This window comes from Eupeodes corollae, chromosome 2, assembly GCF_945859685.1.
Source record: "Eupeodes corollae chromosome 2, idEupCoro1.1, whole genome shotgun sequence".
Classification (NCBI taxonomy): domain Eukaryota; kingdom Metazoa; phylum Arthropoda; class Insecta; order Diptera; family Syrphidae; genus Eupeodes; species Eupeodes corollae.
Window position 1 is genome coordinate 126578351 of NC_079148.1, and position 23845 is coordinate 126602195.

Here is a 23845-nt window from a genome sequence, read left to right on the forward strand (position 1 = left end):
GACAAAGTGAAACTTCGTCAAATATCGATTCAAAAATGTTCGCAGATCGATTTCAATGATAGCTATAACTGGTCCCAAATACATTTTTAGCGAAAAATAAATGCGCAATTACACTCTTTTTCTCAAAAAAAATGTTACCGGGTCGATTTCAATGATAGCTATAACTGTCTTTATGTACTTAAAGTTGTCGTCGACGATTCCGAATTTCGGTAGAATTTATTTTGTAATTTGTAGACATTGCTTGTTCCTGCAATTTACTTTGATGAAAATGTTGAGTTTATTGATGATAAATGAAAAAATGCGTTTTTATAAATTAAATTTAGAGTTTGTAAGTTCCCATTGAAAAACCCGATAAAACAAATAAATTGAATGAATCTTTGTTCTTTTTTTTTTTGTAGACATTTTGTTTGTCGCTCGAATTAAAATGTTGTTCAATAAATTGGTTAATAATAACGGGTTATCCATTTTGCAGTTTAAAAAGTATATTATTTCAGTTTAAAGTCTGACATTTACGAAAATAAATCACTTAACTATCGCACAACGGATAAAAATTGTTAAAACCTTCTACAAAAATGGTGATTTTGCCACAGCCACTTATTGTGCTTTAAGAAGAGATTATGGTTTACAAAAAATCTTCCAACTACGCAAGCAATTGGCAAAACTGTAAAGAAATTTGAAAAGATCGGATTGGTTACAGTTATTCTAAGGCCGGTGCATCATCGTTTCACTTGTACCACTAAAAATATTGCTACTGTAAGTGAAAGTGTTGCCGAAGACCCGAATGTGTCGATTCCTCGTCGTTCTCAGGAATTAGGTCTGTTTTACGGCACATTATGGCATATTTTGCATATGGATTTGAACCTACATCCATACAAAGTCCAGCACACACAACAGCTGAAACACATTTCTCACTCGGGGGGTATGTTAATAAACAAAATTGTCGTATTTGGGGTTCTGAGAATCTTCAAGTAATTGAAGAGAGGCCATTATATCTACAAAAAGAATATGGCTTTATTGCAAGAGACATTTTCGCGTAACTACTCGTGGTGGCGATATCAACTGGCCACCAAGGTCAAGCGATTTGAACCCGCTTCACTTTTTTTCTGGGGCTATGCAAAAGTCCGTGTTTATGCATACAAACATTTAATTCTTGAGCATTTAAAAACCAACCACCTAACAGATTTGTTGGCATTGTCGAATACGTAATCGATACATAAGAAACAAGGAATCTCTTTTCTAAATGCAACATATAAGATCTTAACAACAATGTTACAGAAACGACTTATAGGATGGATTAAGACGCGAAGTGTGCTAAACGATATTTTTGTCCTCAGGAGCCTTGCTGAAAGCTTTTGCATGCAGGGTAAAAAATTGTATGTATTTTTCATTGATTTCAAAGCAGCTTTCGACACAATCAACAAAGGTGCCTTACTTTACAAATTGTTCAATCTGGGATTTTCGTTGAAGTTCGGCCTTATACTCGAAGAGTTGTACAGATGAACGCGGGCTGCAGTTTGGAATTAAGCGGAACTTTCGGATTGGTTTGCAACCTCGTCAGGAGTGAGGCAGGGATGCACACAGAGTCCTACCCTCTTTTCGCTCTTCATAAATGATCTAATTGATTTCCTTCATGGAGGAGTTGACTTTGCGGGAGAGCGTATTAAAGTATTGATGTTGGCGGATGATATAGTCTTGTTTGCTTACTCCCGAGAAACACTCCAACTTGTGATAAACAAGATTTACAATTACTGTTGTTTATGGAATTTGATTGTCAACACTTAAAAATCCAAGGTGATGATTTTTAAAAGAGGAGGTGGACGGAACGCATCGAATGAAAAGTAGGTGTTTAACGGAGAGCACATTGAATGCGTCAAAGAGTACAAATACCTAGGCGTCATCTGTTCGAGCAACTTAAACATGGAAAAGCATCTAGTAGAAAAACTGCACAAAGCAAAAACAGCTATATTTATATCATGAAAAAGAGTTTTTATGAACGTCAAAATAGCACATAGTATAAAATACAAAGTATTTGAATCTGTAGTACGGCGCCCAAGTTTGGGGATGTAAAAAGTTTCTCACAGTGGAGAAACTACTACGTTTCACTACGTGAAAAGAGTATTTCGTGTCTGCCATTGAACACACCAAACTATGTTATTCTTATTATGCTAGAGACAGGACTTTCACCTCTATTCGTCAAAACCCTTAAACTGCAAGCGGACTATTTCCTGAAAGTTTTCAATATGCCTGATTCCTGACTGGTCAAGAAAGTAGCTCTTAAAGCAGTACAAAATCAAAATAGCTGGTACAGGGAGTGGAATTGCCTCGCCGAAGGATGTATGTAACGTGGAATTCAATTTAAACGTTGGAAGTATATCAAGTTGCAAGGATATCTTATATGATGTGATTGGGAAAGTAGATGAAAAATGTAGAGAAGATTATGTAGCTGAAGCTGCCGAGTCCTTATTCAGAACTATTTATAGAAGGCTGAACCACAATCTTGCTGAAAGAAATTACTTCAGTGATCCAAATAGTGTGAACGAGATTTCAACAATGATTAGACTCCGAAGCGAACTTATAAGTCTGAATTTCATACCACATAGACCCGAATTTCCATTGGAGTGCAGTATGAGCAATCTTAGAGAAAGAGAGGACGTAATTCATTTCGTTGGAAAATGCCCTACTTTAAAGGAAACAAGAAGGAGCTTTTTTGGAAGTGACTTCTTATCGGATGAACAAGTTTTTGCCTTCCTCAAGGAGATGAATGTCGGCAATTTGTATAAACATTGCAAAATCGCGTAAAGTTATAGATCTAGAATTATTAACGAAGATATCTGATTTATCAAACAATAATCCACTTTAATTAATTCAAACTTAAAGTTGAAAAATTATCTTCTTTTTTAAATCCACTAAACAATTATAAAAGCTAATTACAATATTTGTATAATTTATGATAATTGTCAATCTGGCAAACGTCAATTGCCATGTCATAATGATTTTTGTTTGTATATAGGTACGTATGTAAAAACATGATTTGTTTAATGTATTTATAATATTCTAATAAAAAAAATCTAAAGCTAATCATCATGGTGTGCCCCAGGGATCTGTTTTATCTCCAACACTCTTTCTCATTTTTATTAATGATCTTCTGTCTGCAACATCTAATCCAATACATTGTTTCGCGGACGATAGTACTCTTAGCTTTTCATATTCGTTTTCAGACTCACATCCCTCTTCTTCGGATGTGAAACTGCAACGACAAAATATGATAAGCTCATTAAATTCCGAACTAAACAGCATTGTTCAATGCGGATTAAAAAACCGCGTGAAGTTTAATGCTTCGAAAACCCAATGCTGTCTTGTATCGTTAAAGCGAGATATACCCCCATTGCCATTGTCCATGGATGGCACTTGCATCAATGAGACTGAACACCTCGATAATGATCACACACGCGATGTCGCCAAAAATGCCGCAAGGTGTTTGGGTTTCCTTAGGTGATGCAAGAAATATTTCACCCCTTCTGATCTGGCTGTTATCTACAAGACTTACATACGTCCAAAGCTTGAGTATAACTCCCATCTCTGGGCTGGTGCTCCTGCAACTTACTTAAGCCTCTTGGATAGTATTGAACGTAGAGCATTTAAATTGATACATGATAATATCATCATACCTTTTTACCGTTATTTTCACGGCTTATGCTCTAGTGAAATAGCCAGTTGCATTCCTTCCCTTAAACAGTTCAACCGTAATACTCGCGCTTCTAGGAATGCTCGTACTACTCGAATGTGGAATGCCTTACCACACTCTGTCTTTCCTAGTCATTGCAATATTCAGGAATTCAAAACCAATGTGCACCGACATCTCCTTTTAAACCCTCTCTCCTCTTCCTAGTGCTCACACTGTGCCTCTGCATAATAAGGGTAGTAATATCCCCTTGAGTGTGTGTTTATTATAAAAAAAAAGAAAGAAACGATCTGCGATACACGTACCAGATATTGATCAGGGTCAATTTGAATTGATAGTTGAGCTTCTTTTCTTTTGATTAGAAATGAAAATTTTGTACTGATCAAAAATAACACAAACAATGTTTTCGAAAAAAAAGTTTCATTGCGCAGTTATTTTTCTCTAAAAATGTATTTCTCTATTTTCCGGACGGAAATTCATTTTCCTGAACAGCTAACACTTTTATGTTCAAAAGTGAAACGAATTGTTCCACTGATTTGTGTTCCTATTTGACATTTTTCCAATGACAGATTTCTGCCGGTAAAAATTTGTCAATGGATTTTAATCAGGAATTTTTTTTCAATGGCAGACATTTCTAATGATAGCTATTAACAACCTTTCAAAAAAATTCCAATGTTTGTTCTCAATAATAAAAACCAATGATAGCTATAACTAGCGTCTTAAATTAAATTGGAGGTATTAAGAAATCAGTAAGACCTCCCTGATGCCATCGGAACAATACAAAATTGAAACGCAATCAGTATAAGGGGCCAGTTATAGCTATCAGTAAAATGCATCAGTAAAATTTGAAACAGGAGGAATTTGAAATGTTTTACTGATGAGCGATCATAGCAATCAGTAAATTTACGTCATTAAATTAATCGAGCTTCGCGCCTCAGACAATTTTTTTGCTGTTGCTTTCATCAGTAAAATTTTTAATGATGTGATCGGAACAGCAAAAAATTGAAACACGAACAATAAAACGAAATGGAATTTCTTTTGACTTTTGGCAGTCAGCTGTTCAGTAAAATGAAATTTCATCATTAAAAAAATTAAAATGGATTTATAAATTAAATAAAACTTTAAATGCATTGTTTCTTTTTGAAAAAAATACTTCAATATAGGATTCATCTTATTGCATCAATCTTTTGTTAGAAATAAATCTATAACACGCTCAAAAACTAAAAACAAAAATTTTACTGATGGATTTTACTGATAGCTATAACCGGCCCCTAACAGAATAGAATTTTGAGGGATTTTGCAGTCAGCTGTTCAGTAAAAATTAAACTTTTATCATTCGTGATTTCTCAATACCTCCAATTTAATTACGTTAATTTCCAGATCAGAAGAGTTGAAACATTTCTTGCACCGACAAAGAAGAAATCCTAACCACTTTGCAGAATTGTTTGTATTTTCGAATACGTAATCATTCCATATGGAAAGTTGATTAGGGGCCAATTATAGCTATCATTGAAATCAATCTGGAAAATGTTTTGAGTGGATGTTTGAGAGTGTTTTCTTTTGATTAGAAATGAAAATTTTGTATTGATCGAAAATTTTTAGCTAAAAATGTATTTTTCGGACGGAAATTCGTTTAAATGAAAGCTGTTAATTTATGTTCAAAATTGAAACGAATTATTCCACTGATTTCTGTTCCAATTTCACACATTTCCAATGACAGATTTTTGAATTTTACTGTGGATTTCAATCAGGAATTTTTTTTGTAAATGGGAGAAATTTTTAATGATCGCTATAAAAGGCCTGCTTATAAAATTCAAATTTATGGTTTCAATGATGAAAACCAATAATAGCTCTAATTGGCCCCTCAGTTTGTTGCAATTGACGTTCACAGGAAACAGAATTAAGTTTTTGAAGCATTGAATTCTTCATGGTTAATAATATCCTAATGGACAAAACTTCCAATCTAGAAATAAAAGTGAAAAACTGAGGGTTATCAGTGAAACAGTTAAATGAATAAGAAGTGGCAAACATAAGATCGGTTATGAATTTAAAGAAGGAAGAAAGTCGGAAAGAAACGGAGCCAGCATTTATTTTGCGACTTTCCGATATGAAAGATTTAATGGGCCCTATCGTGAAAGAGATTTCCCGGGAAATATTTCCCACGTTCGAAAAATTCGTATCGTGAATGATGTTCGAAATTCCCCTCGGAATTTATTGCTATCGTGAACAATATTTGCATGGGAAATTTGATGTGATTTCTCTGGAATTTTTCCGCATTTATTTTGGCGGAGAAATTAAGGCGAGACGGAGCAATGTAAGTGCATTTGAAACTTTTTTGATAAATAAAAACAATTTTTTAATGTTATTATAGGACGAACTCAACAAATCAAAACCAATTAGAACTTCTGGTTAGTATTATGGAAAAGAATACGGATATAGCGACTGGATTTACCACCTATAGAGAAAAAGAAGATTTGGCAAAGTTTTGGAAGAAAACGGAGACGGAGCTCAATAGCCTTGGTCCACCAATCAAATCCATATCCGATTGGAAAAAAGTAATATTTTGTTTACAAAATTATAATGCTTGTGGCTCTAAAAATGTTTTTCTTTTTTCAATACAAACAGGTATGGCTCGACAAAAAAAAATATATTCGGAACAAAATGTCAGAAAATATAAAAAATAAAAAAGCTACCGGAGGAGGTCAATTTAAGGAACACAAATTTTCGCGTTTGGAGGAAACCATCATCAGAATATGTTCCATGAAGGATTCGATAGAAGGTTGCCGAAATGCATCTTCATTTGGATTACCTTCGTGTAGTAAAAAAAGGAAAATGGGCAACCAAGATAAAGAAAACGTTCCCTCACTTCAAGCAAGTTTGGAATGTGTTCTTGACTTCGATGAAAGTCATTCTAAGTCTCCAGTAGATCGTCAACAAATTGAACCAGAACCCCAGCCTGTCGCTGATGACATTATGAATTCAAGCAAATCGTCAAAAAAAAGAAAATCATTTAATACGACGAACCCAGAATATCTAGAACAAGAGCTTTCTATTCAAAAAGAGATTTGCACTAAAATAGGAAAAGCCGTCGATTTTCTGGAAAGTCATCAAGAGGAATTTTCTCAAAAAGTACAAAAAATTTACCGATCTATAGATAGGCTCTATGATCAGCAAAAACTTATGTTGAAAGAAATGTGTCGCCATAACATCCAATTGGAACAGCAAAAACAACAAAAGTTTGAAGAAATTAAACGCCACAATAACAAAATGGAAAACTTGAGACTCAAAGAAATTGAATCGAAGATAAAATTTAAAGAGGACCTCATTCAAATTGAGGAAGAAAAGCTCCGAAAGATGCAATAATTTGTTTTAAGTGAAGAAAGTTTTGTAACCAGTTACTTTATTTATTTTATGTAGTGAAATATTTTTATGTTTATTTTTTTGCTTATTTTATTTATTTTTTTAATAATAATAATATATATATATACATATAGATATGTTTGTGAAGTTCCTGACTGTGAATTGAAGATGATGTGATATATCAAATAAAAAAAAATAAGTTTCAAATGCTGTTTCTGCCCTGATTTCTGACCTGATTGCACTTTTTTTTGTTTCTTCCTCCTCCACCGCCAGTAATACAAATCCTATGCTATGCATTTTAAAGATTTAAAATTCGATGTAACCAAAACAAAAATTATTTCAAACAACAAGAAATGTAACTGTCAAAACAGTGTTTTTAGATGGAGGGACTTTTTATTCTTCAAATTCTTCAAGAGTCAAAGAGGACAATTTTATGCTATTTTATGCCAATTTTGAGAAAACAAAAGTACCATATAATTCTTCCTTCACATGAAAAAAAAAGAACGCATTTTAAATATTCCGGAACGAATAAATAAAAACCGCAAAATGATTTATCCGGAATATTCTTCTGAATAAAGAAACGTAAAATGATGTTTCAAATATTCTTAATGAATAAAGAAACAAAGTTGATGTTTTAAAAGATTTTACAAATTCATAATAGGGGAAATTTGTTTGGGATATTGTTTTATTGTACAGGGAATTTTAGGGAATTTCAACTAACAATTAAATTTTTTTTAAGTAAGATCCTATGATAACACTGCACACAATTCGAAATTGAGTTCCGAAAAAAATTTGTTTTTTCGATGTTGGTAGTTATTTCCCTGGGAAAAATTTATTCCGAGGGAAATTCACGATAACTCGAAATGTTTCTTGGGAATGAAACTTTCCGTGGGAAATAAAATTCCCCGGGAGATTCCCGATAAGGCCCAATTTGTAATCCAAGAAGGAATTCGTCAACATCAAAAACACACATTTGAAGTCTTGTTCATTTATGTAAGTAAAAGGGTTTTCTTTTTATTCAAGATAAACACATGCTCACAATAAAATTCCTAAGAAAACAAAACCTTGGGTAAACAAAAAAATTTAAGCACTGTAAATAACTTCTTTTACTATTTTGTGTATCATCCTATGATAAATACATAAATGTTTTCGCTAGAATAATTCAGTTGTAAATGTTTTACAGAACACTGCATATGAGGATTTTTAAATTAAGTAAAAATAGATATCGATCGAAATTATTAAAGCTCATAAGCTTGAGTTCAAGAACTTACCTAACTTGCTCAGAAATAAATAACATGTTCCTTTCAAAAATTCAGTTTTCAAAATGATATTTAATTTCCTGAAGCTTCACGAATTCAAATTTTGTTCCCGTTTAAAGATAAAAATCCCATTCTCCCTGAAACAATAAATTCTTCGTGCACAGCACTTTTAAGCTGTAAAATTAATTTTTATTTTTGTTCATGAAATTCTGAGTCTTAAATCAACACAATAAACTATTTTTACTAATTTACTTTTCAGTCTGTAGATTTTTTTGGTAAACTGTCCAATAACTCTTTATATTGTTCTACAGAACCCATTTCATGTTTTGATATGAAAATCACTTGCTGGGGTTTCTCTAGAGCTTTCTCATTTGCTGCTGCTTCTTCTATTTTCTTGGCTTTCTTAGATTCTTTGATTTTATTTCGCACCTTATTGCCTAGTCGGGATGCTGCTAATACTTTGCTAACTCTTCTGCTATTTAGCCATCGATCGTTCCAAGATTCTGTTTTCTGCAACACAAAATGGAAAGAATTCAATTTTTTGGCTCTTAGAACTTATTTATATTTACCTTTTTTATTTTTGCTTCTTCATCACTTGAATCATCTAAACAAATGATATCTTCGGGCTTTGTCACCTCCTCCACATCATCTTCCATGTGTTCCTTCATCTCATTGACAAGATCTCCGCCTTCTAGAGAAATCACATCGTCATTGTCATCATCTTCACTCTCGGAAAGTTCCACCCTTTCTGAAGCCTGATCTTTGTTTTCGGAAAACGGTTTTTTCTCGGAGTCAATTTTGTCCACAGTCTGAGTAGTGTCAGGATCTTTGCTGTTACCTTCCGCTTGATTTATAGAGTTGTCAGTTTTATCGGTTTCAGAAGCAGTAGTCTCAATTTTTTTTACTTTAGGTTCTTCTTCATCTTCGTCCACAATTTCACCTTCTTCTTCACTTTCTGGTTTTTCAACTTCTTTGGGTGAAGTACTGACTTTCGAAGGCTCATCTGCATTGTCAGGTTTCTTTGGAGGAGCTTCGATATTTACAACGCTTAAGATTTCCAGCTGTTGAGAACTCTTAGCCACCGCTACAGTCGATGTTGCCGTCTCAGGAACAGCAGTTTCTACTTGATTGTTAGCAACTTTTTTCTCCTCATCCGAATCACTTATGCAGAGGGTTTCGGGAACAGCAACAATTGGAATCACATCAGGCGATGGTGAGCGGGCTTCTTTTTTGGGAACAACTTCCTCAGTTGTTTTTCGATTGTCAGTTTCAGTTGATTTACTCTCATCGTAGCTATTCTCCTCGCCTTGAGTTTGTTTACGGAAATTCCGTTTCAATTTGATACGTTTCGATGGAACAGCAGGTTCTCCATTTGGTATTATAACGGTGAGGGTTGAATTTGATGTTTTTTTGCCAGCTTCAGAAGATTTTCCATTTGATGAGCTACCATTTGTGGTTTTGCTGGATTTTTTACGTGCGGCAGCAGCTGATGGAGGCCTCTGCTTTGGTGGTCCCTCTTCCTCGGAATCTGTGTTGACTTCTATTTTGGTAACCGGCTCTAGAGCTAGCTGCGAGCGAATAGCACGGGCTCTGGCTTGTAATTCAAGAAGTTCCAACACACTGAATTGTTTGTCTAAAAAAAAGGAAATACAAAGTTAGTTTTTTTTTTTGGAAAAAATTATTTATTTTTATTTTTCAATATTTGAAGTAAAAATTTTTATTAAATAAACAAAATTAAATCAAAATTCTTTTTAAAGAAAAACGCATCTAAATTATTTTGTAAAAATACTTACTTCCATCATCGGTGGCTTCCTTCTTCACCTTTTGTTTCTTTCTGCCTGAAATAGAACCGAAAAGAAAAAGATCAGAAAATGGAAAATGAATTAAAGAGGCCATCCGAACTGATTCGGCTTTTTGTGAATCCTCATATCCCAACTAAAGAAGAATTCCATGAGGTGACTCCGACTCAACTCGAAGAATACATTACCGAGACCAAAGAGAAGAAATCTAAATCCGAACACAAACGGAATAAATATCATGAACTGGCCATAATGGCAAAAGTAGACCACCTCACCACAGAAGCAGAATTAGAGAGGTTACTGCATAGCGACGTTCGAACTTTGATTGTCCAGAAGAATTACAACAGTCCAAAAGATTTCAAACAAATTTGTGAGAAAATCGAAAAGTGCGTGGATAGATTCTATTCAGAAAACCAGCACAGAACTCCAATTGGAGTGGCAGTGGAGATAAATGGAGAACTTTTGATTTCAGGTCGAATGAGAAACAATCGAAGTGTCTTTCTGGAGATGGGTCATATTATCGTTTTGACCAACAATAAGGACTACCAAAACTGTTGTTTCAAGGAAATCTTGTACGTGAGCAATTTGTGGAGATATTCGGAAGTTGTGGGCCTTGGAGACGTTTTTGTGATGGGAGCGGGAAGTCAAATTGTGACGAAAGTCGTAAAATGTGGCCCTATGCAGTCAATCACTGTGAAAGTTATGAAACCAGGTCTCCTGACTTCATTCATGCGTTGTAAGTTGCCCTATTACATCGAAGCTAAGGAGCTAAGTGAAAAGGACATTGCAGACATCGACGAAGCTGTGAAAAATGGAGCTCATTTCCTTATGATTCCCGGAATTAAAAGTGCTCCATTCTTGAAGTTCACTAAGGAACACATCGGAGAAGATATTGGCTTGCTGGGATCAATCGACTTGGAGTATTTGGAATCGAAGTTCATTGATATGGCAGATTTTCTGCTAGAACTTGATGGGGTCGTATTGAACGATATCATTTATCCAGCTTCACAGAAGCTTTTGGCAAACCCCATATCCCAGTGTAAACATCTTCAGAAGCCAATGATAGGGAGAGTTCCATTGGATTCATGCAAAGATTTCAAGAAACTAGAGAATCACATGAGATTCAAGCAAATGGATTGTTTGTTAATCCAGAAGAGTCCACTTCGACAGAAGTTTCCTCTCATCGCGAAGAAGTTACTCCCAGTTGGGAATCTTAAACTGAATCTCCCTCCAATTGATAGTTTGTCATGTAAGGATGGAATAATTAACTTTGTTCTGCGAATTATCTACTCGATTCCTTGTCAGGGACTTGTGATTACTAATTCGTGCTCGAAAGCGGCTGTAGCATTTTCGTATTATCAAATCTATTGCCCTGTAATAGTTGTCGTGGATAATGATCAAATGGCACGTGTATTGAACCTTAGAAAGAACCTCAAAACTGTTATTTGCGGCGATAAGAACCTAGCTATGGATTTGGGTATCGATTTTGGTCGAAAACAGGGAATTTTCACAACGGGTGACTTTATCATTTCAATTTCGGACAGTTTGGAGGCGAACTCTCAGGTTTGTGTGAATCTTAGGGCGCACTTTCTGCCTCCAATAGTACAAGAATTGTTTAGCTAACTTACCGGCGCCTTTGGAAACCTTGGATTCGGCAATATCGCTGTCTGATGATATCTCTTCCAGGGATATGTGCTCTGTAGATAAAAAAGAATAAAACATGTTCTTAAAATAGTATTCTCCTTTGTTTGTTTGAGAATTTCTAACCAGTTACAGCATTTACTTCATCCTCACTTGAAGTCTCTGTGTCGGTTGGACATTTGGTTGAATTGATGATGGACAGGAGACGTTTCTTTGAAATCCCAAGGATCTCATTTAAGCACTGTTCTTGTATGTCTTCCAAATTGTTTTTCTAGCAAGTATAACAAGTGGTTTAGGAGTGAAAGAACCTTGTTAAATAATGTGCTATACCTTTAAGAAGTCTGGAGCTAAATTTGTGATCGTTTTTGGTTTCAGGGATGAGAATATTTGTCGAATTAATTCAACTCTATCGTCGACATAATGTTCCATGGGCATTATGAGATGGTCATCCTCCTTTTTGATTTTAATTGGTTCAGGGATTTTAGATGATTTTGACTTTTTCTTTAATTTTGAAGAACTCATTGTGTGGATTTAGTATTTATTTATTATTTATTTAGAAAATAATTAATTTTGGCTGAAATGAATGAGAATTCTTGTATTTAGTTGGTCTTGACATATGAAATGTCAAAACAAGAGGTATGTTTGTTTTGTTGATTTATTTTTGTGCATTGGATGTGTTCAAGAAGAAAAAGTCATGTCGCTGGGTTTACACAGCAGCGGAAAAAGTTATTTTATTTTTCTGATTGACGTTTAGAATGTATAGTGAGTTTTTATTTGAAATATGATTTTTGTGTTTATCTTAGATTATATTTCATGCAACCTTCAAAAATTCAAATCAATTTCAGGTTGTTTAGCTATGTTTTTAGAAAAGTCCAGAAGTGTGAATTATATTTCTTTATATTTATTAAGCTGGATACGAAATTGATGTTATCTTATGAAATTAATTAACTTAACTGATAAAGAATTTCCTTTCTCTTAGACTATGTTCACATTGCAAACTGTTTTCATATGGGATTTTACATTGAATATCTCATTATTCGGGCAACTGTCACTTTTGAAGCTGTCATCTTTTGATATTTCATATAAACATCACCTTTTATAAAACCAAATACAACACTCATTAAAAACACAATGATATCGTTAAAACTCACTAAAATTACTAAGCTTGACGTTTAAGAGTTTGAAGTGTCAAGTTGGGTTAAACTTAAGCTCCCGCAAAAGATTTAAATAATTTGAAATTTGTTAATTAGTTAAACATTTATTTAGTGTTAAAAGCGTTCTGGGGCTAAATAAGAAGGTGAGTCGGCAGTCGGTGTTATATTAAGTAAACTAAGAGCATATTTACACCAAAATGTCTTTGAGACGAACGCCCCCTAACAATTCCCAACACAAGAGAAATAATGCTGATAATTCAGCAAAGAGGCAGCATAGAGACTTAACTCCATCTCCCTTATCATCGATGGGCAATTCATCGTTATCGGATTCGTCGAGAATGGTGGTCGGGAATTTGGCAGTTGACGATCTAAGATTATTAATCCAATCTTCCGTGTCCTCGCTTCTTGATGATAAACTGAAAAATATGGCTAAGAAGGCGGACATGGAGGATATTAGCCAACAAAGTAACAAATCGCTGCAAACACAGCTGGAAAACATGCGGACACGATGTTCGACCTTGGAGCGACAGATGGAGATGCTCGAAAAAAAGTTTTAGGAGCAGAATGTAATTGTTCACTTGCCAAAACCAAATGGTGTTAGCGCCATTGAAAGAACGAAAACTCTTTGTCTTGAAATGTTACGGTCTGACAAAATGACAAAATCCGAAGGGTACGCGAGCTCCACTCGAATGGAAATGTTGCAAATATTATTGTCGAGTTGCAAGACAAAAATGATGCAATTCAATTGCTAAGGACTAGGACAAATTTTGTCGGCACTGGTATTTCGATGCACAAGGACTTTCCCATGGCAGCAAGAGAACGTCGGAAAAGAATAATCAACCTGAGAAACAACGTAACAGCTAAAAACAAGGATTTAAAACCAATAATTAGAGGCGAAACATTAAAATTAAATGAAATCACATTTGACTTTGATAAAAACAACAACCTTGCGAGTGACAGTTCTGATGGATTGACGTTTTTTCAACAACTGATCGGGGATGGTACAGAGGTTCCTGCTTTCACCGCAGCTAATACTTATGCGGGAAACACAATGAAGTCGTATAGTAGCCGTTCTTTTAATAACCTAAGTAGCTCAAATTGTAATTTTTAGTTAAAATACCGTCTGCCGTATTAAATGTTATCGTAACCTATCAACAAGTAATAATTGTAATTATTCAGTTCTTTCTTATAATGTATCAGATCTAACCAATGAGACCTTATTTAGTAGCTTTTATAACTATGTTAACAGCTATGATTTTGTATTTTTGTTTGAAACCTTTGTAATATGATAAATTTGAAAATAATTTGAAACCAGTAATCAAATTACATTTATACGCTTAAAAATTGGAAACCAGAAACTTATAATCTTACCACATTAGATGTGGGAATGAAACCGGATTAGTAAATGAATTTGCTGGAATAATACGTCATTCCAAAGATGAAACGTGTAATGCTAGAGGAAAGAGATTACTTGACCTATGTGACACCTTTGGACTGCGAATTGTGAACGGGACATCCGCATCACACGAGTTTGGTGAACTAACTTTTGTTGGAGCACAAGGAAAATCTGTCATAGATTATTGCCTGATAGGAGGGACATGGAGCGACTATTTTCTTGATTTTAAAGTTGATGTAGTGACATTCTCGGAACATCTACCCACAACTATGAAGTTACGAGTCGGTGGATGTGAGGAGGATGGTATCGTTTACAATTGATACCAAAATTAAAGTGGAATCCTAATTACCTAGCTTCCTATCAGAATAGTCTCAATTCTTTATTGATGAATGTGGATTCCGAAATAGCATCGATCACAAATTCAATAAGATCTGCATATCCAGCCTTTAGAACCAACCATAGGAAGACATTGCCAATAGAACCTTGGTTTGATAGTCAGTGTATGCGTGCTAGACAGGGATCTTTTACGTGGTTGAAGACCCTTCGAGTTTACAATAATGAATACAGAAAAAATAAATTTTTAGAAGCCAATAAAATATAGAACGACCTTTGTAAACAAAAACGAAACCAATATTTTTGGAGTCTAGTAAAGCTCTTGTTATAAGCGTAGCCGAGATTCCCAGCGAGTTGCCGGGCCCCAGCTCTGCAGCTAAAAATAATTAAAAAACGCGCTGAAGGTCATCCAGATTAATCTGAAGCACTCTAATTGTGCTTTAGATAATCCTTAGGGAGGAAAACTTCGACATTGGATAAACGGCCTCAAGGTGCGAGGCCTCCAAGACAACCAATACGACCTCTTTTATAAAACCGCAGTCAAGACCAAGGTAATCCCAGAACTTGTATTTTAGCTATGAAACATTTAAAAGGTTTTTATGGCCAAATTTTAGCACTCCCAATCTGACAGTTGTCAGATTTGAAGATAAGAATACACAGGGTTTGTTGTTGGCCTCTTTTTACTCTGCCATAATGCACCAAAACCTCCGGAGGAGGTGTGCAAAATCATAACCGAAGCTAACATCAAAAAGGCAAACCTTCTGATCGGAGGCGACGCAAATGCTCGGCATATCCTTTGGGGAAGTTCTGTGATCAACGAACGAGGTGAGTCACTTTTTGATTTTATTATTGAAAATAATATGATCATTTGTAACAGAGGCAATACTCACACTTTCGTCTTTCCGAGCTCGAATAATTATGATGGATGGGAGGATGTACTTGATGTTACTTTAGTAAACAACCGTAATTTATTAGTGGAGAATTGGAGAGTTTCCCCATTGAATTCGTTTTCGGATCACAAGTGGAAAAACCCTCCGCCTTACAGAACGCGTAGTTTTAAAATCGACAGCTACACTCTGACAATTGTTTCTATGGACAGGTTCAGACGAAATAAAATCAACGAAAAATTTCCTTCCAATTAAGGCAACATTATTGGAAAATAAGTCCAGAAAAATCCCCCTAACTATCATGCCAAATCCACTTATGTCAAAATGACAGCTAATCATCTATTTCATTCAGCTGAAAGCTAAACTTTATTATTTTAGAATTTAATTATTGTCTGCAAAACTATATTTAACGTTTTCTGTAAGAAATGTAATCAATATTTTATATAAAAACCCTGGTCGAAATGAACGTTCAAAAAATACAAAATGAAAAAATGATTTATTTTACTAATTGAAAACTCATTTGCTGAAATTTATTAAGTATAAAATTAAAATTATAAATAATAACAAGTTTCAACATTTGTTTTGTTTTGAAAAATAACGGCGCAAATAAAATCTACATATTTTCTAGTTCAGCAGTTAACTTTCTAGCTTTCTCATGGACATCATCAATACTTCCTACCATATAGAAAGCAATCTCTGGATAATCATCCATTTCACCATTGAGTATCTTTTCAAAACCATCGATTGTTTTCTCAAGTGGGACAAGAATACCAGGCTGCCCGGTAAAGACTTCAGCTACTTGAAACGGTTGTGCAAGGAATCGCTGAATTTTTCTAGCTCTTGCTACAATCAACTTATCTGCTTCTGACAATTCGTCTATGCCAAGAATAGCTATGATGTCCTGGAGTGATTTATAACTTTGCAATAATTGTTGTACACCTCGGGCAACATTATAATGCCTGAATCCCACAATTTTGGGATCCATAATCCTTGATGTTGAGTCGAGGGGATCAACTGCCGGAAATATGCCCAATTCAGCTATTTGTCTTGACAGAACTGTTGTTGCATCTAAATGAGAGAAAGTTGCAGCTGGAGATGGATCACTAAGATCATCAGCTGGAACATAAACGGCCTGCACTGAGGTTATAGATCCGTTTGTTGTGCTTGTTATTCGCTCTTGCATTGTTCCCATGTCTGTTCCCAATGTGGGCTGATAGCCAACTGCCGATGGTATTCTTCCCAAGAGTGCTGAAATTTCAGCTCCAGCTTGAGTGAACCGATATATGTTGTCAATAAATAACAAAACATCTTGACCTTCAACGTCTCTAAAATACTCTGCTATTGAAAGACCTGTCAAAGCAACTCTGAGTCTGGCTCCTGGTGGCTCATTCATCTGTCCATAGACCAAGGCAACTTTGGAACTATCATCATCCAGAGAGATCACATTTGATTCTATCATCTCCGTATAAAGATCATTTCCTTCCCGAGTTCTCTCACCAACACCCACAAACACCGAGTACCCTCCGTGCTTTTTGGCAATGTTATTTATAAGTTCCATGATCAGAACAGTCTTACCCACTCCAGCCCCTCCAAAAAGACCAACTTTTCCACCCTTCACATAAGGTGCCAAAAGGTCTATAATCTTGATTCCAGTTTCAAAAAGCATTGGCTCCACATTAAGAGATGTCAATACTGGAGGTTCACCATGAATAAAGGAATATTGTTGTGTTTCAATGGGACCACGTTCGTCAATAGGTTCGCCGATAACATTAATTATGCGTCCAAGTGCAGCCTTACCCACGGGTACTCTAATGGGATAACCAGTATCGACAACTTCCATGCCTCTCACTAAGCCCTCTGTGCTGTCCATTGCAACAGTACGGACAATATTGTTGCCAATATGATGAAAAACCTTTAGAATCAAAAGTTGAGCTATGTCTTTCGAAAAACCAAATAACTTATGCCTACCTCCAAAACAAGCTTTTGTGAGCAATCCCACTTTATCTCGATGGCATTAAAAAGATTTGGAATTTTATCTGGAAAGTACACATCGACTACTGGTCCTATAATAGCATGGATCTTGAAAAAATCAACTCGAAATTTAATATAATGGTAGATTAGGAAACAAACAAAATCAAACCTTTCCAACTAAAGGCGGAGGCCTCAAGATGATATCATACTTGTCCAAAGGAGTTGTTTTGGTTTCGTCTTCGAGATTCTTCGGCTCAGGGATACAATCTTGTTCTGGAGGATCGCGTGAATCATCTGACAGTTTATTTGGATCTGAAAAAGTCTCTGGGAAAGTTTCAGACATAGAATATTAAATCTTGATGGTTTTCAAGGTCTTACTTGAATTAAGTCCAATTGATTCTTTTTCAGCAACATATCGTTGAGTTGAATTCTTTAAAAGGTTTTGCTTAGGATCTCCGAATGGAATTACACTTTGATCAGTAAAAGCTTGAAAAGTTGTGTTTTCATCATTATTAATGTTCTTTTGAAATTGTTCATCTTTTTAGTAATAGAAAAATTATATTTACAAATTGTTACAATTAAATATTATCCAAGTTTACCGATTATTGACTGTGAAAAACATCTGTACAATTCCCTTGATCGATCCAAATTAAGTAACGTCTTTCTACTGGACTGGCCTTTAATTTTGAAGAACAAATTCTAGAAGTTGCCTATGAAATGAAAGAATGTTATGAGAAAACTTACCAACATTTTGTATTATCCTAAACATCTTTAAATTGTCTTACAGGTAATAAACTTTGAACAGAAATGAATAAAAATGTATTTTTGATTCATAAAAAGAAAAGCAGATTAGGTAATGTTTACTTTGTTTAAAATTCTGCAATAGGTATAGAATGACAGTGGTTTTAAAAAACATATTTTTGATATGTTATCCTTATTTTAACCTTAGCCTTTAGTTTAACTTTTATAGGAATCGATAAACTGGAACCAATTGAAACAAATAGCAGTCCTTTTCCCCACCAAAAGGTGCATTTTTAATTACCGCCGATACCAAAATGAATATTGATTCACTTATGGGGTTTTCCATTCCATTTATCCATTTCTGTGAAAACACAAGTTTTCCCTGGTTTTGCATTCCTTGGGGCAAAATAAATTGATTTATTTTTAATTTAAGATCAAATCTGCAGATCTTTATTTTTCAGCAGATTTGCTCCTTTTCTACCAATAGGTAGGTAGAAATGGCGATCTCAAGGCAACCTAGCCTGAGATCCAATTAGCGCTGTAGCGCGCCCTTTTGATACCAAAAACTCGTTTGAAATGTGATAGAAAGGGAAAGATTTATAAAGAAGCTTCATAGCGGTTATGTTAGAGCCATTTTGTCGCATTGAAGATTAAATCTCTATTCTTTGTCTCAGATAGCTCATCAAGTTCTTGAAAAAATGCTTTTCCAAAGTATTTCATTCTAGTGTTTGCCAAAGCTGGACATTTACAGAGGAAATAGATTATCGTTTCACTTTCTCTTTGGTCACTACAACTACGGCAAAAGGTGTTGTAAGATATACTCAACTTATCTGCATGAACTCCTATAGGGCAATGTCCGGTACAAACCACAACAATCCTGGCTATGTCTTGCCTTGGCCTGCACAGCAGATCGTTTGTACGGGTTTTATCATAGGTGGGCCAAATCTTTCTAGATATAATGCAGTTGGGTAAATTGCTCCACCTTCAGTTTGATTCAGTTTGGTAGATAGAAAAGATTTTACCCTTCATAGCAGCAAGAGGAATGTTAACCATTTCCGCAAGTGAGCTATGAAGGGCCGATCCTTGCCTGGCTAGCTCGTCAGCCCGTTCATTTCCCACGACACCACTATGGCCCGGAACTCAGATCAGGGTGACACCGAGGTTAATATTCAGGCTCGCAAGCCCATCGTGACATTGCTGGACCAATTTAGACGAGGATGTCTCCGAGTTAATGGCTTTGACAGCTGCCTGACTGTCTGTAAAGATAGCCGCATTTCGGTTTTGGTTTGGGTTTTGTTTAAGTATCTTACATGCCTCCCTTATTGCCAGCAGTTCAGCCTGAAAAACGCTAGCAAAGTCAGGAAGCCTAAAGGATTTGGCTACATTTATGGACTCAGAAAAGATCCCAGAACCAACTCCGCACTCCATCTTTGAGCCAACAGTAAAGATGGTTGTGTCGAAACCTATCGACACGATGTCATCCTCCCAATCTTCTCTCGATAGGAAAATAAACTTAAAACCTTTACTATGGCTCAAAGTAGGAGTGTAGTAGTCAGTGTCTACCGAGATAATATCTGAGGGAATCAATTTCGTTGTGTTGCTGTGACCATAAGGTTTTGACAACCAGCTGTTTGATTCCTTCAGCCTTTATATATAGCGCTGCAGAGGTCGATTGGTAGAAGATCCAAAATAACGTTTAAGGCGTCCGTTGGGCAAGTACGCATGGCCCCAGTGGTGCCCACGCAAGCTGTTCTCTAAACCTTCTTTAGCTTATCAATATTATAGGCTTTGCTAAGAGTAGGCCACCACACAATCGAACCATATGTTAAGATTGGACGTACTACGGCTGTGTACTTCCATAAAATCATCTTCGATTGAAGTCCCTACTTTTTGCCGAAAGTTTTGCTGCAGGCGTAGCAGGCAACACAGACCTTTTTAACCCGTACTTCAATATTTAGTTTTCAGTTTAGTTTAGGGTCGAGTATGACTCCCAAATATTTTGCACTGAAAGACAATGATAGGATTTGACCGTTGAGTCGAGGTAGCGTGAAGGGCGGTACTTTAGTTTTGGTGGTAAAGAACAACAGTTCAGTTTTACTTTGGTTAACTCCTAGTCCACAACTCGTGGCCAAGTTTGCTAAAAGCTGACTCCGTGATTTCACTAATCACAGAGGTGTACATTCCTGACAACAATAGCACCAAATCATCCGCATAGGCTACCGCCTTCACTCCACATCTCTCTAATTTAACGAGATTGTATCCATGACCAGAAGCCATAGAAGAGGCGAAAGGACACCACCCTGGGGTGTTCCCCTACTCACGTGTTTCGTTGCGATTGTATTGCCTAGAGTGGCTCGAATCTTCTTACCACTGACCATGGAAATAATCCATTCTCGAATGAAGTCTTCTACACGGAACTTAACGAGCGATTCTTCTATGGATTCTGTAAGGACGTTGTTAAAAGCAACTTCTATGTCTAGGAAGGTGGCAAGAGTAAATTCTTTATAATGGATTGTTTGTTCTACAGTACGCACTACCTCATGGAGGGCAGTCTCCGTATATTTGCCCTTAAGATAAGCATGCTGAGAGCTTTCGAGAGGTTGTCCAACTAGGATTTCTCTAATATGGTAATCAAGAATGCGCTCCAAGGTTTTAAGCACAAAAGATGTTAAGCTTATTGGTCTGAAATCCTTCGCGGATTCGTGACCTCGGCTACCCACTTTCGGGATAAAACTACTTTGATATGTCTCCACGACATGGGCACATGTTTGAGAAGGAGACATCCTTTGAAAATTTGTTCCAGTCATGGAGCTGCCACATCATGCAACTTTTGAAGCATAACTGCCAGTATGCCATCCATGCCTGGAGATTTACATGGAGAAAAAGTATTGATGGCCCACAAAATATTTTCTCTGGTTATAACGGAATTGACTTGCTCCATATGAGCTACGTTTAGCTCTGTGGTTTCAAGCGATTCGGGGTTATCACTCTCGCAACCCGGAAAGTGCGTCTTCATCAGTAGCTCTCTATTCTCTCCAGCCTTGTCTTTTGGCTGATGACAGGGCTTGCTTGTAAATTTTAAGAGAGTCTTTATACGGTTGGTAAAACTTATGTTTGTTGCAGATATTGAAAATTGTCCTCGTCATTTTCCTAAGACTCGACAGTTCTTCATTCCACCACGAAGGAAGGGTTTTACGGCTATATTTAACTGGGCAAGAGACTCTAAAAGCTTTACCTATAGAAGTTTCAAAGGTTTTCACCTTTGAATCAAGGTCTCCTATCGATTCAGTGAGATTCGGTAAGTTGCTTAATTTGGAATTCGCAATTTGACTGAATTTCGTCCGGTCAGTTCTTTTGGGATTTCTATAAGGCGGAGGGTTTTCCGACTCAAAATTAATATGAAAAAGAATCCACTTGTGATCCAAAAACGACCTTCAGCGAGTTTTTTAATTATTTTTAGCTGCAGAGCTGGGGCCCGGCAACTCGCTGGGGAACTCGACTCCGCTTATAACATCGTCAACCCCGACGTTGTCATCAGCTTTGTCGGTGCCTGTTCCCCGACTCTGCAGAATTTTAATTTTGGCATTCCTTATGCCAAAACTGAGTTTGTATTCGGCCTTTTCGAGAGCCTCTAGACTCACTAATCCTCAGAAGGTAAGAGGTGCTGGTCCTTTGCGGTTCTTCTGCTTTAACTAAAGCCCAATTTTGCCTCTGAAGACCGCTGATCAGGTCCCGTCGGCTTGGCTTTATGCTCATAAGCGGTAACCAAATGCGAGCCTTCGACAGTCTAGGGATGTCCTTAGCTGAGATAAGCTTTAGCTTCAAGCCCTCCCAGTCATTGCTAACCTTAGCAATGCTTTCATTAAGGAAATCCCTACAAAACCTGTCCGCACACTTAATTACCCTATGCTCCCTGAGCATCTCTCCAGAGTCAAAACTAGGGTATAGGCCCTCACTGTTTGTTATAGTGTATGAAAACACCATCTCACAGAGCTTGACCTCGATAGAGTTCCACACGTTTAGCAGACCTTTGCTGTTTGTGGAGAGCTCATCCACAACTCCTACGTGGAGGTCATCCCTGAAAACCTCACTAAGAGTACGCAGTTGCGCTGCTCCAGAAGATGGTGCTTTCACTGGCTTTGTCCTGTCGTCAAGCTTGCTCTTTTTCTGAGACGTGCAGATCTCTACCTGAGATCTGTTTCGCTTAACGGCCTTTTCTTGGCTGGCCAGATGGCTTTTTGGTTCCTGGAGTTGCACTGCTACTCGAGGGTTTCGGTTTTGTATACGCTTTAAGAAGTATAGGAATGCCCTGCCAAGGCATCGGATTGAGCTCGTTAGCGACTGGTTTGCCCCCAGCCTTTCATTCTTCGGCACGGATTATGTAAGACGCTCACACCTCCACTGAAATTAGGGACCCCGTATCTATGGTCAAATTGCAGTGGTAATGCTTCCTAATATTAAGGAGTAGGAAACTTCAGCAATTCAACCTGACCTTAGCTGATCTCCATCTTGACAACGTGCAAGACAACTGTGTTGATCATTACCGCACGGCACCCACTGGGAGGGTTTGAAACGAGGATCTTTGCCAGGCTTTTCTACCAATACTAATACAAATAGAAAAAAATTGTTTTGATTTGAATTTGATTAACCAACACTAATACAAATTTAAAAAATAGTTTTGATTTGAATTTGACAGCTCTACTGATTTCGTTAACACGTACAAAAATTTACACTTACACAACGTCAACAAAAAAACAATTACTTTCGTGTTCCATACACCAAGAAAAAAATCAATTTTTAAAGGAAATTTGAATTTACCCATGGAAAATCCCATTAAATATCTATTTTGGCATATATATTGATTTATTTTTTGATTTAATCTAAATTTTCCCTCTCTCGAACCAATTCAAAAAAATACAATTTTTATCTGTCAGTGTGTATAAAGTTTTTTTTTACGTTATGAAAATTTCGTTAAATATTTTTAAGAACATTTCTTCCTCAAATATTTCAATATTTGAAGCTTATCAAGTTTTTATCCTAATCCAATTTACCAAAATGTCATAATACAAACATTTTTCAGAATTAAATGAATCACGATTTCAGTTCTGACTGACAACTGATTGGTAATAAGTGTTTAATGTGTACATAAGTAAAATCTAGATCTTCAAAATGTATTTCAACTCATATTTATCTATAGAACCCCGTTTTGACATTTAATTCTTGCTGTAATGTTCTATTTTGACGTTTCATCATTTACGCTCCTTGTTGGTTCATAGGAGATAATCTAGTGAAGGTAATATGAACAAATGTCAAAAAGGGATGCCTAATATTTTCAAATTTGTTGTTTTGACACATTCAATCCAAAAACCTTATGTTTTAGCAATGAATAATTCCATAAAAATTGCTGAAATCTACTTTTTGACAGTTGTAACATCGTTGATGTCAGTTTAAAGTATTCTAACGGTTAACAAAGATTCTTATGATTAAGTTTGTCAATAGTTTCTAGGGTGAAATTTACAAAAGGAACTTTTTAATTTGCTGAGCTCTTTCTTATGTTTTTATAAATAAATTATACCTAGTTCAAGATTAAATAAATCCAAGCTTAAGTCACTTTTCCATTAT

The 23845-nt window shown here is 36.1% G+C and overlaps 4 protein-coding genes across 5 annotated transcripts; 2 read left to right on the forward strand and 2 right to left on the reverse strand.

Moving 5' to 3' along the window:
* The first annotated feature begins 5813 nt into the window (after positions 1–5813).
* Positions 5814–7171, forward strand: LOC129947276 (uncharacterized). The gene is made up of 3 exons (XM_056057787.1): positions 5814–5996; positions 6054–6237; positions 6308–7171. Coding segments are annotated over exons 1-3 (924 nt in total). The 5' UTR covers positions 5814–5994; the 3' UTR covers positions 7046–7171.
* A 1280-nt stretch (positions 7172–8451) lies between these two features.
* Positions 8452–12342, reverse strand: LOC129947746 (nucleolar protein dao-5). The gene is made up of 6 exons (XM_056058426.1): positions 12072–12342; positions 11868–12012; positions 11729–11797; positions 10095–10139; positions 8871–9934; positions 8452–8811 (listed from the first exon to the last, which is right to left on the reverse strand). Exons 1-6 carry the CDS (start codon positions 12261–12263, stop codon positions 8557–8559), a joined length of 1770 nt encoding a protein of 589 aa, XP_055914401.1. The 5' UTR covers positions 12264–12342; the 3' UTR covers positions 8452–8556.
* LOC129947747 (uncharacterized) lies at positions 9974–11837 on the forward strand. Its single transcript, XM_056058428.1, has one exon. It carries the CDS (start codon positions 10173–10175, stop codon positions 11721–11723), a length of 1551 nt encoding a protein of 516 aa, XP_055914403.1. The 5' UTR covers positions 9974–10172; the 3' UTR covers positions 11724–11837.
* A 3677-nt stretch (positions 12343–16019) lies between the features above and the next one.
* On the reverse strand, positions 16020–18346 carry LOC129946419 (ATP synthase subunit beta, mitochondrial-like). 2 transcript variants are annotated; one of them, XM_056056605.1, is made up of 6 exons: positions 18227–18346; positions 18082–18159; positions 17861–18019; positions 17652–17794; positions 17480–17590; positions 16020–17423 (listed from the first exon to the last, which is right to left on the reverse strand). In XM_056056605.1, the coding sequence occupies exons 1-6, from the start codon at positions 18249–18251 to the stop codon at positions 16125–16127; spliced, it is 1815 nt and encodes a 604-aa protein (XP_055912580.1). In that variant the 5' UTR covers positions 18252–18346; the 3' UTR covers positions 16020–16124. The 2 variants fall into 2 exon arrangements, with proteins under 2 accessions (XP_055912580.1, XP_055912579.1); XM_056056604.1 differs by having other exon boundaries at positions 17652–17806.
* Between the last annotated feature and the right edge of the window lie 5499 nt (positions 18347–23845).

Bases quoted from the DNA above. Each gene is read 5' to 3' on its own strand.
- LOC129947276 (XM_056057787.1), top strand. The intron at 6,238-6,307 runs GTAATATTTTGT...CAATACAAACAG, and splicing joins CCATATCCGATTGGAAAAAA to GTATGGCTCGACAAAAAAAA.
- LOC129947747 (XM_056058428.1), top strand. From the start codon at position 10,173: ATGGAAAATGAATTAAAGAGGCCATCCGAACTGATTCGGCTTTTTGTG.
- LOC129947746 (XM_056058426.1), bottom strand. From the start codon at position 12,263: ATGAGTTCTTCAAAATTAAAGAAAAAGTCAAAATCATCTAAAATCCCT. The intron at 11,798-11,867 runs GTTAGAAATTCT...TTTTATCTACAG, and splicing joins TGAAGTAAATGCTGTAACTG to AGCACATATCCCTGGAAGAG. The intron at 10,140-11,728 runs GTAAGTTAGCTA...GTTCTATTTCAG, and splicing joins CAAGGTTTCCAAAGGCGCCG to GCAGAAAGAAACAAAAGGTG.
- LOC129946419 (XM_056056604.1), bottom strand. From the start codon at position 18,251: ATGTTTAGGATAATACAAAATGTTG. The intron at 18,160-18,226 runs GTAAGTTTTCTC...TCAAAATTAAAG, and splicing joins TAGGATAATACAAAATGTTG to GCCAGTCCAGTAGAAAGACG. The intron at 17,424-17,479 runs GTAGGCATAAGT...TTGATTCTAAAG, and splicing joins CACAAAAGCTTGTTTTGGAG to GTTTTTCATCATATTGGCAA.